General features: G+C 38.6%; 1 protein-coding gene across 4 annotated transcripts in view; it reads right to left on the reverse strand.

Moving 5' to 3' along the window:
• The window catches only part of TUB (tubby bipartite transcription factor), a 77,191-nt gene that overhangs the window by 42,239 nt on the left and 20,136 nt on the right, over positions 1-14,816 (reverse strand). For all 4 annotated transcript variants that reach the window (XM_026070559.1, XM_026070549.1, XM_026070538.1 and 1 more), the window contains exons 2-3: positions 3,607-3,658; positions 1,969-2,131 (exon numbers count right to left, since the gene is read on the reverse strand). In XM_026070559.1, coding sequence (XP_025926344.1) covers positions 1,969-2,131; positions 3,607-3,658 — 215 coding nt within the window. The remainder of the gene's footprint in view (positions 1-1,968; positions 2,132-3,606; positions 3,659-14,816) is intronic.

The following is a 14,816-nucleotide window of genomic DNA, read 5'->3' on the forward strand; positions in this document are numbered from 1 at the left end:
ATTTAAGAAGAAATTAGTCAGTGTTCTAGTAAATAGTGTGCTACAACATGATATGAAGGGTCAAATTTTGCCTTAAGAGCACAGGTAATCTCACTTATGTCAGAAAGTCCACTATGGTGCAAACTTGCAAAATTTAGCTCATTTAGTGTACATAAGAAATTTGCTACCATTCATGGTAGATAATGTCTGGTTTCTCTGATATGTGGAAATTAAAACCTTGTTGTTCAACTGACAATACAGAAGATTTTGTATACAATGGCACCTTTGTACCGTACGAGACTCTCTACCTGTGATAAGCTATTTTGAGCACAAGCAGAAAGAGAAACAATTTCTGTTTTCTCTGATTTAAAAAAATAAATCCTAAAATTCTATGCTAAATCACCTTCTTAAGCCAGCCTGGAAAGAAATTTAGTTTCAGCTTAAAAATTTTGTATTCCCTGACTCTGAGAAGAAGGTACCAAAAAGAAACAAATATTATTAATGGTTTGATAATAGTTATTAGAAAAGTGTTATTAAAATAATACTATCAGAAAAAATAATTCTTTCTCTGAAATCATTATGGTAGTCTAACTGCTTGCAGAAGCAAGATAAAAGGCCCATTACTAATAAAATCCTAACAATTAACCAATGCAATTTCCAGTTTGCAACAATGAACTCTGTAAGAGTAAATATACCAAAACAACCCACCATTTGCAAGTGGAAGTAGAGACTCTAAAAACTGCATTTCTCACAGCATCATTAGTTAGTCCAGCAAATACCTACCATAACCTTGTTAAAAGATGTGACCACCTCCTATTGAAAATGAAACAATAAGGCAGATGAAAAATACAGCACATGCAGTGTTCAGAGATCTGAAGTGAATGATGGATGAACATTGAAAGGTTTTTGCGCCCCCACCCCCAAGACTATGGATACTGTTTTATTTTTCAAGAGTTAGATTCACAAAAGCATCTTAGATTTTGTTTTTTAAACATTAAACCTTAGGTACTCTGCCACCTAGTAGAATTTCCAACCTGAAAACAGCCAACTACACTCCCTACACCTGAAGTTTTCAGCTCACGTCCCACATACCCCTAAATATTCAAGGAAAGCAAGCCTTTTGCTGTTAAGGGGTACACTCCATTATGAATTGATTTCAACTTAAGGATTTGCAAAACAAGAATGGTGGGAAATTATTGTTCTCTATAACTCATGGAGGTTTTAGCAGCCTGGAATGAGATCCACAAGAGACAGAATATTGAGTAAAGGTTACCCAAGCTTCCCTCTAGGAAATTCTGAGGAAAAGCATGCACCTACTCTCATTAGGTGTCCACAAGCATGGGCCATGAGCACAGAACTAAATAAAAACTGATTTCCTTGGGATTGATTTCTGATGATAGAATTCTTTGGAGCCTACCAATACATAAATGGCATTATATTTTTTTTCCATATGGCTGTGATACCTGAAGTTTGTTCGTCCCTTCTGGATTCTGTAACCTCTAATAAAATAATGAAGACCACATTGTACAAGCTTGGAATGTTCTTCTCTATCGAGTCACCTATTTTAATAAAACTTGCAGAAATGCAGTATCTTTGAGATTGTTACACCCAAACTTAGCTGAAATTGGTTAACAAGTTCCAAATTTATCATTGAGGACTGACAGGTTTAAGCACAGGTACGTACACACGGAGACATTCACAAAGCAGGACAGCATAAGTCTCACTTCATTAGGAACCACGGCTGAAGACACTTAAATATTCCCTGCAGAAGTGACAACCTACCCCCTTTCCCACAGCACTGAAATGGCAGTTAGTTACCTTGGTTTCTACCTTTGAGACTAGCCTTGGAAGTTCTGATGTTTTTACTCCTGAATACAAATTAAGGTTATCAATTATTTACTAAAAAGATTTTGTTCTTGTAGCATACATTTAACATTGAGAGCATCATACTTGCAGTAAATATGCATGCAATAGGTTATATTCACATACCGTGATATATAGTGCTGCTGTTGCTGTTAAGATACGATTCAACCAATGGGGCTTGTTCTTCCGAATGTTTCATTCTGCGCGTTCTTGTGCGACCGTCCACATTGGACTGAACCATTAATGGCTCCTGGCGCTTTTTTTTCTGCTTCTGTTCTAGCAATGCTCGCTGAGGGAAATGCAAAGAAAAGTATCTGTTACTGGACTCCAAACAACAGCAATCTCTGATGAAGTGCAACGGATATCTTTACACCTTTTACAGTTTTCTGGTGGCGAGAACTGGCAAGTGAGATATTGGATATCAGATTATAGGAAATCTTCCCCCACCCCCACCCCCCAAAAAATCCACCACTAAAACACCTTCTGCTGAAAATATCAAATTATTAAAACAGATCTTTCTGAGCAGTCTACCAGCTGTCAGAGCTCGCTTGAAAATAACCCTTGGAAAAAAAACAGTGTGAGAGTACTGGCTGTGAAGCAATGGGAGGGTGAGTAAAGGCATGAGGCAGAAAGGGGTCAGTTTAAGTTTTTGTAAATCAGGAGCAGATAATCTGTAAATTAGAATCAAGTGATAAGGCTGGACATGAGCCTAATTTAACAACTATACAAGCTGAACTTTAATTAAACACTTAAATTTTTCAGTTATACCTGATGAAAACCAAAGCAATAGTGATGGGAGGCAGGGAATTATCCTACCAGCCATACAAGTCTCTTCTCCCAGATACTTTGTTCAGCATCTGATGGCACCATAGGCACCTCTCTGTTCGAGCCCTTTTCCACAGCCTCAGAGAACTGAACTGATTATTTTAATTATCCATTACCTTACTGTTTCCCTGCTCCTGTGCAGTGATTTTTGCTTTTAGAATGGAAATGCACTAAACCTGAAGAACAAGAATGGAGATGGGACTCTTTCAGCCCCATGAGTTGTGTGGAACACCTCAACTTGACTTCAGAAAGGTCAGAATCAAGTTCAAAATTACGTCATAAATAGAAAGTATTTGAATTTGAAGATGAAACATAGCCTGATAAAATGATGCCAGAAGAAATGGCTATAACAACAGAAAATTAAACAAAGCTTAACTATAAACATGACAACGGTTCACAGAAATGGGACCACAGAAAAATCAAAGGTAAAGTGAAAATCCTAAACCATATTAAAACTTAATGGCAAAATTCTCTTAGATTTCAGATGAGAGATTCTGAATCACTTTGTTGTATAAGTCATGTAGGAATACAGTAGCAAATAAACAACCTAGCACAAAATACCATTAGTTTACAGTCACAAGGGATAAATCCAGGGAATGGAGAAGAAAATATGTAAAAACTTGGAGGTAAATTTCTGTTGGTTGACGTGCCTGCCAGAACCTCTTGTCCTTTCTGGTCCTTCAGATGGGTAACACATTGTAAATCAGCTTAAAACAACCCCTAGGTGGTGGAAGTGGGAATCACTCAAACTTCAGTCATAAGAAAAACCTCAGTGGAAGTTAGACTTCTATATAACCTTCATAGACCTCTCTTTTGCATTCCCTAATTACTAGATACAATTTTTTGGCAGGATACATCTATCAGTTATCAGATATGTGTCAGCGATTTCCCTGCTCCAAGATCTACACTTCAGAAAGCAAGAAACTTCCAAAATCTTACCTGCCTGTCAAGCTTCTGCTGACGCAAAGTACTCCCCTCATCATCCAGAACACTGCAAAGACAAAGGGTAAATAATTAGGAGTTTATCACTCAAACCAACACCAAACAACAATCACTGGAGCTAATTCTTGCAAGACTTATTCAGGAAAAAACTTCCACTATGTTCCATGGAAGTTTGCCTGCCCTAACTTGCAGAAGTTGGCTCAAGAGAACTTAAATGCAGTCCATGAAAAACAGAAAAACTCTGGTTCACATAAACTTCAAAGTTTATATTCAGCCAGATCACAAAGAGATGCAAAATCCACAGTCCAAAGTTTGCTTTCTTCTCTACTATTTTCTAATGAAAATGTCAATGTATATAGAAATGGGATTTGACTGAAAATTTGCATATAAAGCATATAAGAAGTGAAGAGCGTTAGGGAGCTGCTTAGCAAATCAGCAGCATTTAAAATTGCCTTAGGAAAATTAATTGTCTAATCTTTTGCACACTGAAACACAGAATTTATTCCTGAATATCTGAAAAGTCACACTTACTGCTATGCAGTTCAACTTTCAGAGACTGGCAAAATAAATAGTACTGCGCACTGCCATATTTCCTTTCTTCTAATTGTTACTAGTTCGGAGATTAGCTCCTGTGGCATTCAATCATTTTCATTAATTAGATGTTAAAAACTAATAGCACTAAAATGAGAAAATTATTTTTGTAAAGTGTTTTATCAAACCACTGACTACACTTTATTTTTCCAGAGAACAAAGGTCTCTATATTGTAAGAACATTATGGTTAAACATTTAACATAGATAATTAAATCTTTTAAACTATAATATATCAACTGCAAGGAAAATAGCTACAGAAAAAAGCCTCTTACAAGTAGAATTCATTTAATTTCCTCTTACAATACATATTCTTTTAAAAGATTAATCCCTTTTTATAATCACTCTTAACTGAAAAGCAAAATAAAACAATCCAGGACAGCCAAACCTGGTTTCTGACCTAAATACAACTAAACTTTAGTGCAACTGAAACGTCATAAAAATGTGACTTCATATGTATTAATATACATGCTCTAGAAGACAATTAGCATTACAGTAAACAGGAGTTCTAAAAAAGGCATACAAAACATCACCTTTCAGACACCAAGGTTATCAGGACCTGTAATGAGGCCCACTGGTAACTCAGCCTTTTATAATTTATACACTGGTTACATCTTACAAGAGGGTGCTGCTCCACAGAATGAAACTCTGATCTACAAGTACTTAGAGTATGAAATTTTGTGGTCTCTTGTAGAGGTAATGCTTTATTTTTAGTCCACATAACACTTGGGGTCAGTATTAAGGATGTTGATGCGAGTCTTGGAAGAAATAAGTAATGTGCTAGTTTCCTAAGACAGAATGCATCAGCAGCAAGGTAGTGCTAGACTAAAGAAAAGAAATACATCCACAAAAATGTTCTGCTTTATACCAAGTATTCTTCATTTGATAGATTACAAAAACAAGTTATAAAAAGAAGACACGTATTTCTCCATGTTACATGTGTTGCAGTTATAATGAAGTACTCCTAGGGGGAAAAAAAAAAAAGCTATTGTATAAGCTACACTGCTAGAAAGCGAAACTCGCCAAACGGGTATTTTGGCCAAACAATTGAAAAAACAGATGCATAAGTTTAACATTTCAGGCTTAATGGCCTGAAAAAACCTCCTCATTTAACATATAATGCTTGGAGAAAAAAAATGAAATGATTTTAGTCCAGATCATCAGAACTGCAGAGGCGGCAATGTATATACAGCCGTGTTACCCAGAGCGGTCAAAGGCCAACCTTCATTCCACCAGTCATTTGCAGAGCTAAGGAGATAACTGATCTCTTCTCTCATCTTCTGTTTTATAAATCAGGCTAGGCTGACTCCTTCAGATGATATGTTAAATGAGCTATATATACTTCTCAGACATTCCCATAAACCACCAGTTCAGTAATTATCTTCCCATGAATATAATGGTTTGCAGTAATATGCTGGATTGGCTGTAATTCTAAATTCTCTATCACGGAGGAGGTGACTGAGCACTCGGGGTGTCTTTGGTTTCCTGTAATTTCCCATCATACAGTATCCAGGCATAACACACTGCATGGAACAGGGCAGCAGTAAAACGTCCTCAATCCTTTTCTAAACGTTACCTATGATTCCCCAGCTAAGTCACAACAAGCTAAACTCAGGTTTACATAAACAAGCACAGCTCCCTTGGATCTCTTTATGCTTAACCTTACTGTGATAAACATGGCAGTTTTAGTAACACCATAGCAAACACTAGCCAAAGGAAGGGTGTGATTCGCATTGATTCAGCATTCCATGAATGCAAAGCGACTATCAGACGTACTGAAGGAGTGCCAGAAAAATGAATCTCCATCCAAAAGCTGTGGATGCTGTACTGCTGAAACACCTCTCCATATTGCCTTTCTACTGCAACACATTGTGTTTAAATCCTCTGAATATATGCAATCACAGCTGAGACCAAGAGCAGTGCGCCAGAAGCTTACAACCTCTTTTGTAACTTCCAAGTCCTTCTTTCTGTGACTTGATATTTTATAAATCTCTGGGTTGTTTTCTGCAATCCTTTTGTAAATATGCATTAACTAAAAGCCTTGTCCTTGCATTACTTCGGCTGCAACCTTCAACAATTAAAACTGAACTCAAGCTTTCTTCACCAATATGGAAGTTTAGTGGAATATAGTTATTTCAACAATACTATTTCTCTCTTAACTGGAATTGTACTAGAATGTCTTACTCCAGTCAGACAGTCACACCACACTTCTGAATCCTTCAGTTTAGAAAAGGCCTTAGAAAATCATCTGATTACCACCACGTCTGTTTATTTTAATGGTTACTCAGAGCCAGCATCACTGAAAAGCTGCAGTTCTGTCCTTTCTTGATACTTAAATAATCCTCATGCAAGCCCAAAGAGAGGATCATTTAGCCTATATATTCTTCTGTTATAACAGCAAAACACCCTAGTTTGAGACTGTTTACTTTGTTATTATTTTCCATGGGACTAGTGGACCTTGCAGCTACTGATTAACGGCCAATATTTCACATTCCCTGATTTTCAGTTTAACAACTCTTCTGAGGCTGGGTGACTCCTTAGGTTTACCATGAAGAGACCTCAGCCTTTTAAAAAATATATCTTTGTTTCCAGAGTGATTCCATCTGGCCCTCACTCTTGCTGCCTTAAAAACATCTGCTGGGGACTCTGAGATGCAAGTATGTTAGCAGCACTTAAGTGACCCTTTCTCAGACTCAGATGAAAGCCTAGCAGAAAGATCTAGCAGACGATTTTGCCATAGCGTCTGCCAGTCCATGTATCCTGGCAGATGCTCCAGGATCCGAGAGCTAAAATACAGAGAACTTCTCCTCTCCATTCTGTGGGAAAACAAACAAAATAGACAAAAGTCTAGGAGTAGAAGCTGACTCTTTGCCCTCCTGGTCTCTGGAAAGAAGAGAATCCAATTGCTCTTCCTCTGGAAGAAGGGGAACAGTGCAACACCATTTTCTGTGCCCCAGGCTGCGCTTGTGCAGAGGACCCAACAGCTGCAGGTACAGTTTCTTAAGTGGCAATGATTTTGTTACTCAGTGGTCAAAATGACTGGGATGGACAGAGACTAACGGCACAGTACGATGAGAAAACTGAGCTGTAACAGTGTTACAGAGAGTGTATGGCTGTAACAGAGAGTGAGGCTGTTAAAACAATTCTGGCTACATGCTTGATGTCATGTTAGAAAATCCCAGCAGCAGCATGAAACTCAGTCAGCTGTAATACAGCTTTATAATTCATAAAAAATTATTAAGGAGAATATATACATATTAGCAATCTGCTGAAGCAACCTGAAGACGCAGCAAGCTTCACTCTTAGTTCTATTCAATCAAGTATCATGTATCCATCTGGCATCTTGGCCATGGCTTTGACCCCATTTAAAAGGAAAAGCAATTTTACACTGTATATAATATTGTAAACAGTACTGCAGGTTTGCAGTAATACAGTCTAGTCCAAACTCAGTTAATTAGTCAAAGCTTGCACATATTCACTTGTAGATAATTATCGAGGAAGACCCATCCACCCACACTCAACTCAAGCAGCTCATCCATTAGAGCGTATTGGATGTTTGGCTTAAGAAAAATTCAAGCCTATAGCTATATATTTCAGAGATTCATACTAGCAGCTTCATCCAAGGCCCACAGAGACTTGAGTATTAAATTTAGAGTGCGTTGTTTTCAAATTTTAAACATGACATTTGATTCAGATATCCCCACTTCCTATTTTCCATAGGGAAAATATATTAAATGAACAGTCATCTTTTTGTCAAAGTATTACTTTTTGTACCGCTTTTTAAGAAAAAAAATCTGTTTTACAGAGAAAGGTTCACAATTAAATTCAATTTACACAAAAATAACCAAGCTTTCTAAAAAGTTCCATGTCATAATGAAGACAAAAACATAAGCACATATTTTAACATTGTAAGCTTTTCTTCATAATCAGTATTCCTTAAAAAACATTTGGAGAGAAACCCCAAAATAATCAGCTTTTAAGGATGAAAGTTAAAAAGAATTACATGAAGCTCCTCTATTTACTTCTGAGATGAAGGCAGGAGTTTCTGTAAATCAGTCTCTTATTATGTTTACTGTAATTCCACATAGGTTTATTTCAATTTAAGTAAAACTGGAAAAGACTTGATTCAAATAATAACACATTTCACAGCAGTTACTTCAATTCTTCTCTTCAAACAAGCAAACTGCTAACATTTCAATAAACCACTGCAAGAAAAAAACAAATAATGAGACTTTTTTTGATTAGAACATCCAAAATGCATGTAGTCACTGATGTTTTTTAATGAAGAAGTCTCTGACACACTAAAGCAGCTCTATCATTTCTGCCTGGCAAATGAGGCAATGTATTTGTTCCTTGCTGATACTGCTTCATAAAGGAAAATCTTCCCTGACATTAACATTTTACCAAGACAAAGGTGCAAAATCATATCCGTCGCATTTTYGGAGGCCAGCACTGATTGTCATGAAAAATGTTCCTGTTCAGACAAGATTACACACATACTACCAGTAAACTTTCATACACTGTTTCAAAGCATCACCCTTACATTTTCTTTTTCTGCTGTTTCATGACAATGCATTACTAGTGGCAGTACCCAAAAACTCCACATGAAATCACGGACCTTTGTACAAGCAGGATGAACATACACAGTCAGAGAAAATTCCTGAACCAACCGGTTTACATTATAAAAAGACAGGGATTGAATAAGAAAATATTATTCCCATTTGCCAGATGGAAGGAGAAGCAATGGAAGATTAAATGAGATTCTTTCATTTCAAATTTCTCCTCCCATATTGCCAAATGCAATTCAAAAACAAAGCAGGATTGAACCAGATGGAAAAAGAAAGAAACACCCCATGTTAACCTTCGCGATCACTCGGATCTTGAAGACCTGGTATGTCGCTGTGTCAAGAGAAGTAGATTATGGGATCTTTTAGATTAAAGCTGACTGAAAAGGACAAGAATGGGGGTAATGTGCCATTTGAACATTTGAAACTCTCTAAATATATACGAAATAAAAATACTACAAAGTGATAGCACTTGGCTTATTGGATACCATCTGTCATATTCACCCAATTACACTTCTCTATAATCTCTGTACTTCCATAAAACCTCTGTACTTCCATAAAAACCAACAGCTCTAGATAATGTTACTGTTAAGCCTTTAGGAATGAGCTTTCCAGCAGCACTGATGAAATGCTACTGAAATGCTAGCCCATTGACAGGGTCAGGGAACCCCCAGACTGAAGTCGTGCTCCACAGGGAATGGCACACAGTTAGGTTCTTCAAACAACTTTAAACAAATAAATTCCTACCCGGTGAAGCTAGTAGTCTCTACAAAGTCCCAACACCTGCAAGTCCCCACATAAAATGAGATCTGTTCCTGCAGGTACACCACATGCCAAGTTCACCAGAAGCCACTTGGAAAAACAGTATTATAGAAGACACACTGCCTAGACCTTTAAATGAAACAAAGACTGTGAGGGCTGCCCTCATGCTAGGATTCATCAGGGCTTTCTGGCCCCAAAGTAGTTGCTCAATCACGTGATCTAGACTAAAACCTGCAGCTACTATCTTTATAATAAAATGAGTAACTTCTCTCTTGGGCCATGTAAGCAAGTAAAAGTCTGGCCATCCTACTCATTCAGTAGTAGCCCAAGGCCATTCAAACTTAGTTTGCCCTGCTAATGTCAACAGCAGAACAGCAGAAGCTCTAACTTTTTCCCATGTCATGCACATACAGGAGAGAAGGTGTTCAGGCAACAGCTGGTACACAGAGATACCACTGAACTGATGATTGAACTACTGACACCAGGAACTGCTGCAGAAAGGAAGATTGCATTTCTTCTTGTGAACCTTAATAGGAATAAAATTGTTCTACTATGCATCTCACACGGTAAATAAAAAAAAATGCCTGTTCAGGAATACAGCGTTGCTTCCCCTTCCTGTGCAGCTGTTCTTCAAACCCTTAAAAAGACTAAAAGAGATAAAGCAGAAGGATGTAAAAAAAAAAAGGGGGGGGGGAGGAGGAATATGAACACATATTTGTGTCAGAATTATCAGCACCAAGTCAGCCATAAAAACACAAGAAGATGCAGAGATCGCATACTGTGCCAATGTTCTAAATGGCTGTAAAAGTAGTGCCTGCAGGGCAGATGGCTGAAAGCAGAGACTGAATTTGTAGTTGCACAAATAATTACAGAACCAAATGCTTTATTTTCTCTTCAAATCCTGGCTGGCAAAATAGCTTAAAAAAATCCATAAATGAATGAGACCTTTCTGAATTGTCAGAAGCATTGGCCTCAGTAAGGTTCATCTGAATGTTCATTGTACATTCGTTAATATCCATGCAACTAAACAGGCATGTCCAACAATTCTGTTTTGGGGATTTAAAAACAGCAACAAAAAAAACTTTTTAGCATCTTATATTTTCCAGTAAGTCAACACAGGAGTCACACAAGTTGTTATTTTTCTCTTCCATCACCACTCAGTCATATGCTCAGTATTTGCATCTGAGAAGAGATAACATCTTTATCAATGACCTGGAGGAGACGAAAGAGTGCACTCATCATGTTTGCAGATGACACCAAGATGGGGGGGCACCAGCTGATACACTCGAGAGCAGGGCTGCCATCCAGAGGGACCTAGGCAGGCTGGAGGAAGGGGTCAGCAGGCCCCTGATGAAATTCAGCAAGGACAAATGCAGAGCCCTGCACCCGGGAAGGAAGAGTCCCCTGCAACGATACAGGCTGGGGACCCACTGGCTGAAAGGGACCGGGGATCTTGCTGGACGGCAAGCTGAACGGGAGCCGGCAACGTGCCCTGGCAGCAAAGAAGGCCAGCAGCATCCGGGGCCGTATTAACAGGGGCATGGCCAGTACACACTCAGCACTTGTGAGACCACACCTAGAGTACTGCATCCAGTTTTGGGAGCCCCAATAGAGGAAAGACATTGATAAACTGGAGTGAGCTCAGCAGAAGGCAACCAGCATGGTCAGGGGCTGGAGCACCTGCTCCGTGAGGAAATGCTGAGGGAGCTGAGCTTGTTCAGCCTGGAGAAGCGGCAGCTTTGGGGGAACCTAACAGCAACCCTGCAATACCAGGCAGCCCAGAGAGGCTGTGCAGTCTCCATCCTTGGGGATTTTCAAGACCCAACTAAATAAAGTCCTGAGCTAGCTGGTCGGACCTCATAGCTGATCCTGCTTTGAGCAGGAGGTTAGACTAGAGCCCTCCAGAGGTCCCTTCCAGCCTGAATGGTTCTATGAATATTTTGGATGTCACACAAAATGGAACTGAAATGTCAATGTCCTAACTCAGCTACACTGCGGATTGTCCCACCAGTAACATTAACTGAAAGAAAATGTAGCAACAGAAATACACATTCATAATTATTTTCTTTATTATACTTAGATAATTGTTAAACTAAACTCTAGCCAAATCCCCAAGGTAACCACACAACTCACATTTTTCTTTAATTAGCACAGTTCATCAGAATAGCTCTCCAATTGATAGGAGTTCAGGAACACATAGAACTGAAAGGAATTATAGAAATGAAGTCTTTTAAATATTTCACTCGGAATAGATTCTAAGAAGAAAATCAGAGTAAGGTATAAGTATGATGGAAAAAGGATGTATTACAGGTTATACATAATCGAGCACTGGCCAAAGGCAAAGCCATCCAACAGAATCTCAGTGCTGAAGAGAACAGCAAGAGAACTTCAGATACTGCAGATACACTTCGTATCAATAAGATCTCCTGGCTTTGACTTCAATCGTGAAAACTGTTATTTGCCTTCCAAAGACAAAACAGGAGTCACTGGGAAAAAGATACAGTTTAGGATCTGAAATAGCTAGATTGACAGCTTTCAGTGAAGACAGTAAGAAACCAGGAAAAGATCTAATAAGAGGCAAAGCAAAATTACTCCCGGAATCACATCTGCATTTTTTAAATGACCAGAACTACAGGGCTGCCACTATGGCCCTGGAAAGATCCGTTGAACTAATATTTGTACAGATGCATTCTATGCAATTACACAGAGGTGAATAAGATAGCACACAACAGTAAATTACAGGTAATGGAAATAACACCTGAGGGAAGAGCGAATGGTTGGGCTATTTCTCCCCCTCCCTCAACACACACAAACTCTGAACGCAATGTTAGAAAGGAAAATCTATGTCCCAAAAGAGATGGGTGAATATAATAAACATGAGTGATGGAGAACAAACACAGAACAGCCTTTGGGTATTATGTGAGCTAAAATAAAATTATGTTTAAAGCAGATCAATGAGAAGTGTCTGAATAGGACCAAATTGGGAGGGGCGGGAACTGACCCAGAGATACACTACCTGAAATGCAGGCTGATCCAGATGACAAATGACATGCCTTTCAGGAACTAGGTTTACTGAAAGTACAAACTAACATCAGCATATCACTGCCAGCCACAGGACAGATCCATTCCAGACAGTCAAATTCATTTCTATTTCAACACCAAATTCAAACCATCTCAAGTATTAGAATAGTGAAATACATACTAAAAGGAAATCAACCCATAAACGTACAAAGCATGCCCACCACCACAAGTAGTAAATGAGCAGAAACTAGGAAAAAGTATTGTCTGGATAAGGAGACTATACTTACACATATACTGTAGGACAAGAGTGCTCAGTCTGGAATTCAGAGGGCCATGACTACTCTTCCATTCCAGTATTGCTACAGTGGAAAAGGATGCCTCCTAAAACAGACCTCTGCGATTCTGACAAGGAAAAGACTGTGAAACACTGCTGCCAAGAAACAAACTGCATAATAAGACTTCTGGCTCCTTTCTCTCCCTCTCTTATGCCAGTTCTATGAAACATGTTTTTGTCCAGTTGGTAGCGTACCGGACCTATTTTACATCAAACAGTATAACCTTTCAAGAAACCCGTAAAATGAGATTAACAGCTCTTAACTTCCCTTGGAAACAGCTTTATGACGCAAGAGTGAAGCATTACAGCTACAACAACCAACCCCAAAATAATGTTGGCCTTTAAAACTATAGCATTGTCCTGAAGTGTTTAACAAACAAAACACTGATCCAAGCCATAGGGTCAACGCTGTAGGTGTTCAGTGAGGATTCTCCCAGTAGTAGGCATGTAAACACTGGCACAAATACATAGATCAAATATCCTGCTGCTGAAGAAGACGGTGTCTGAGGCAACTCATTAACACAGCAACTCATTAACAGATCCCACTGCCTACCTATGCATTTAGGACAGGATAGGAAAAAGATACAGATATATTTATTAGATTTTAGCAGAATAGAGAAAATAAGCTATTGCTTTATTTATTGAAAATGTGAAGGAGAGAGACTAACTAGAATCCCTTGGCAGTTTTAACAAGCAAAACTAAAGAAAAACAGAGTAAGAATTACAGGTCTGATAGGTTGTGTTAGCAAAGTGAAACAGCCAAGCTCCTATTTTTTGTTAAAGGTAGTTTTTACAGAGTACAGTTCTACAGAGTACAGTTTCTAAGGGAAGACATGTCATTTTATGATAAAATACTAACCCTGAAACAAAATATTTTGTCACTTTTTCCCACACACATACTATCTTTATAATCCAATCTAGTATTTTTCTTCTGAAACTGAAGAAAGCAGTTTTTTCATTTTGCTCTGAGTTCATTCTCATAATTATCTTCTATATAAGTAGAAAATACTGACAATACTGGACAGCATTTTCAGTGGAAAAATGACTTTGTCATATTCTGGTGCCTGAGTACGTGATACAGATTTCAAGGTATGTAAGATGCTGACAGCTGGCAAAAGTAACAAACATCATTTGGCCTAGGTTTTGTATGTATTAGTGAACGCTAACTCATTATTTCTCATAGTACTCTATGCAGATGAGGTATTCAATGCAGCATGATCTACATATTTGAGCCCTGATCCTGTACAAAGTCAATTTAATCTCATGAAAGTGTTCCCACTATGATGCATATGTACAAACCCTTTACAGTCTGAAGTTCTGAATGATGGGAGTTTGGACGAACTAGCAACACAGAATTCTTTTCACCATGGCCATATACAGTGCCCCGCATAAAAGAGACTCCTTTTCCAATGGAGTTGTCCAGGTATTAATGCAGAGACAATCTCAGAAAAGCATAGTAACAATAATAATAATGTTTGAGGGTTGGACTTTGTTATTATTATTTTTATATGAGACACAGATATTCACTCCTTTCTAAAACACAGTAATGTCTACAGTAGTCACAGAGAATTTCAACAGAAATTACACATTTCAGCTTTTCTAATTTATCAGTCCCCCTATGAAAAGATGATCTTGTGACTGAACAACCTGAACAGCATTATTCTCCTTTTCAGAACTAAGCCAGTCCCTTTTCTGTGCTTATGAGCGCAGCCAAGGGTGGGTAAGAGGAAACTACTCTCAAGATTTGGGAAAAGCACAGAATTACAGAATCGCTGAGGTTGGAAGGGACCTCTGGAGATCATCTAGTCCAACCCCCCTGCTCAAGCAGGGTCACCTAGAGCACATTGCACAGGATTGCATCCAGGCGCGTTTTGAATATCTCCAGAGAAGGAGACTCCACAACCTCTCTGGGCAACCTGGTCCAGTGCTCTGTCAC

Source organism: Apteryx rowi, unplaced genomic scaffold (genome assembly GCF_003343035.1).
Source record: "Apteryx rowi isolate R43461 unplaced genomic scaffold, aptRow1 scaffold_107, whole genome shotgun sequence".
Classification (NCBI taxonomy): domain Eukaryota; kingdom Metazoa; phylum Chordata; class Aves; order Apterygiformes; family Apterygidae; genus Apteryx; species Apteryx rowi.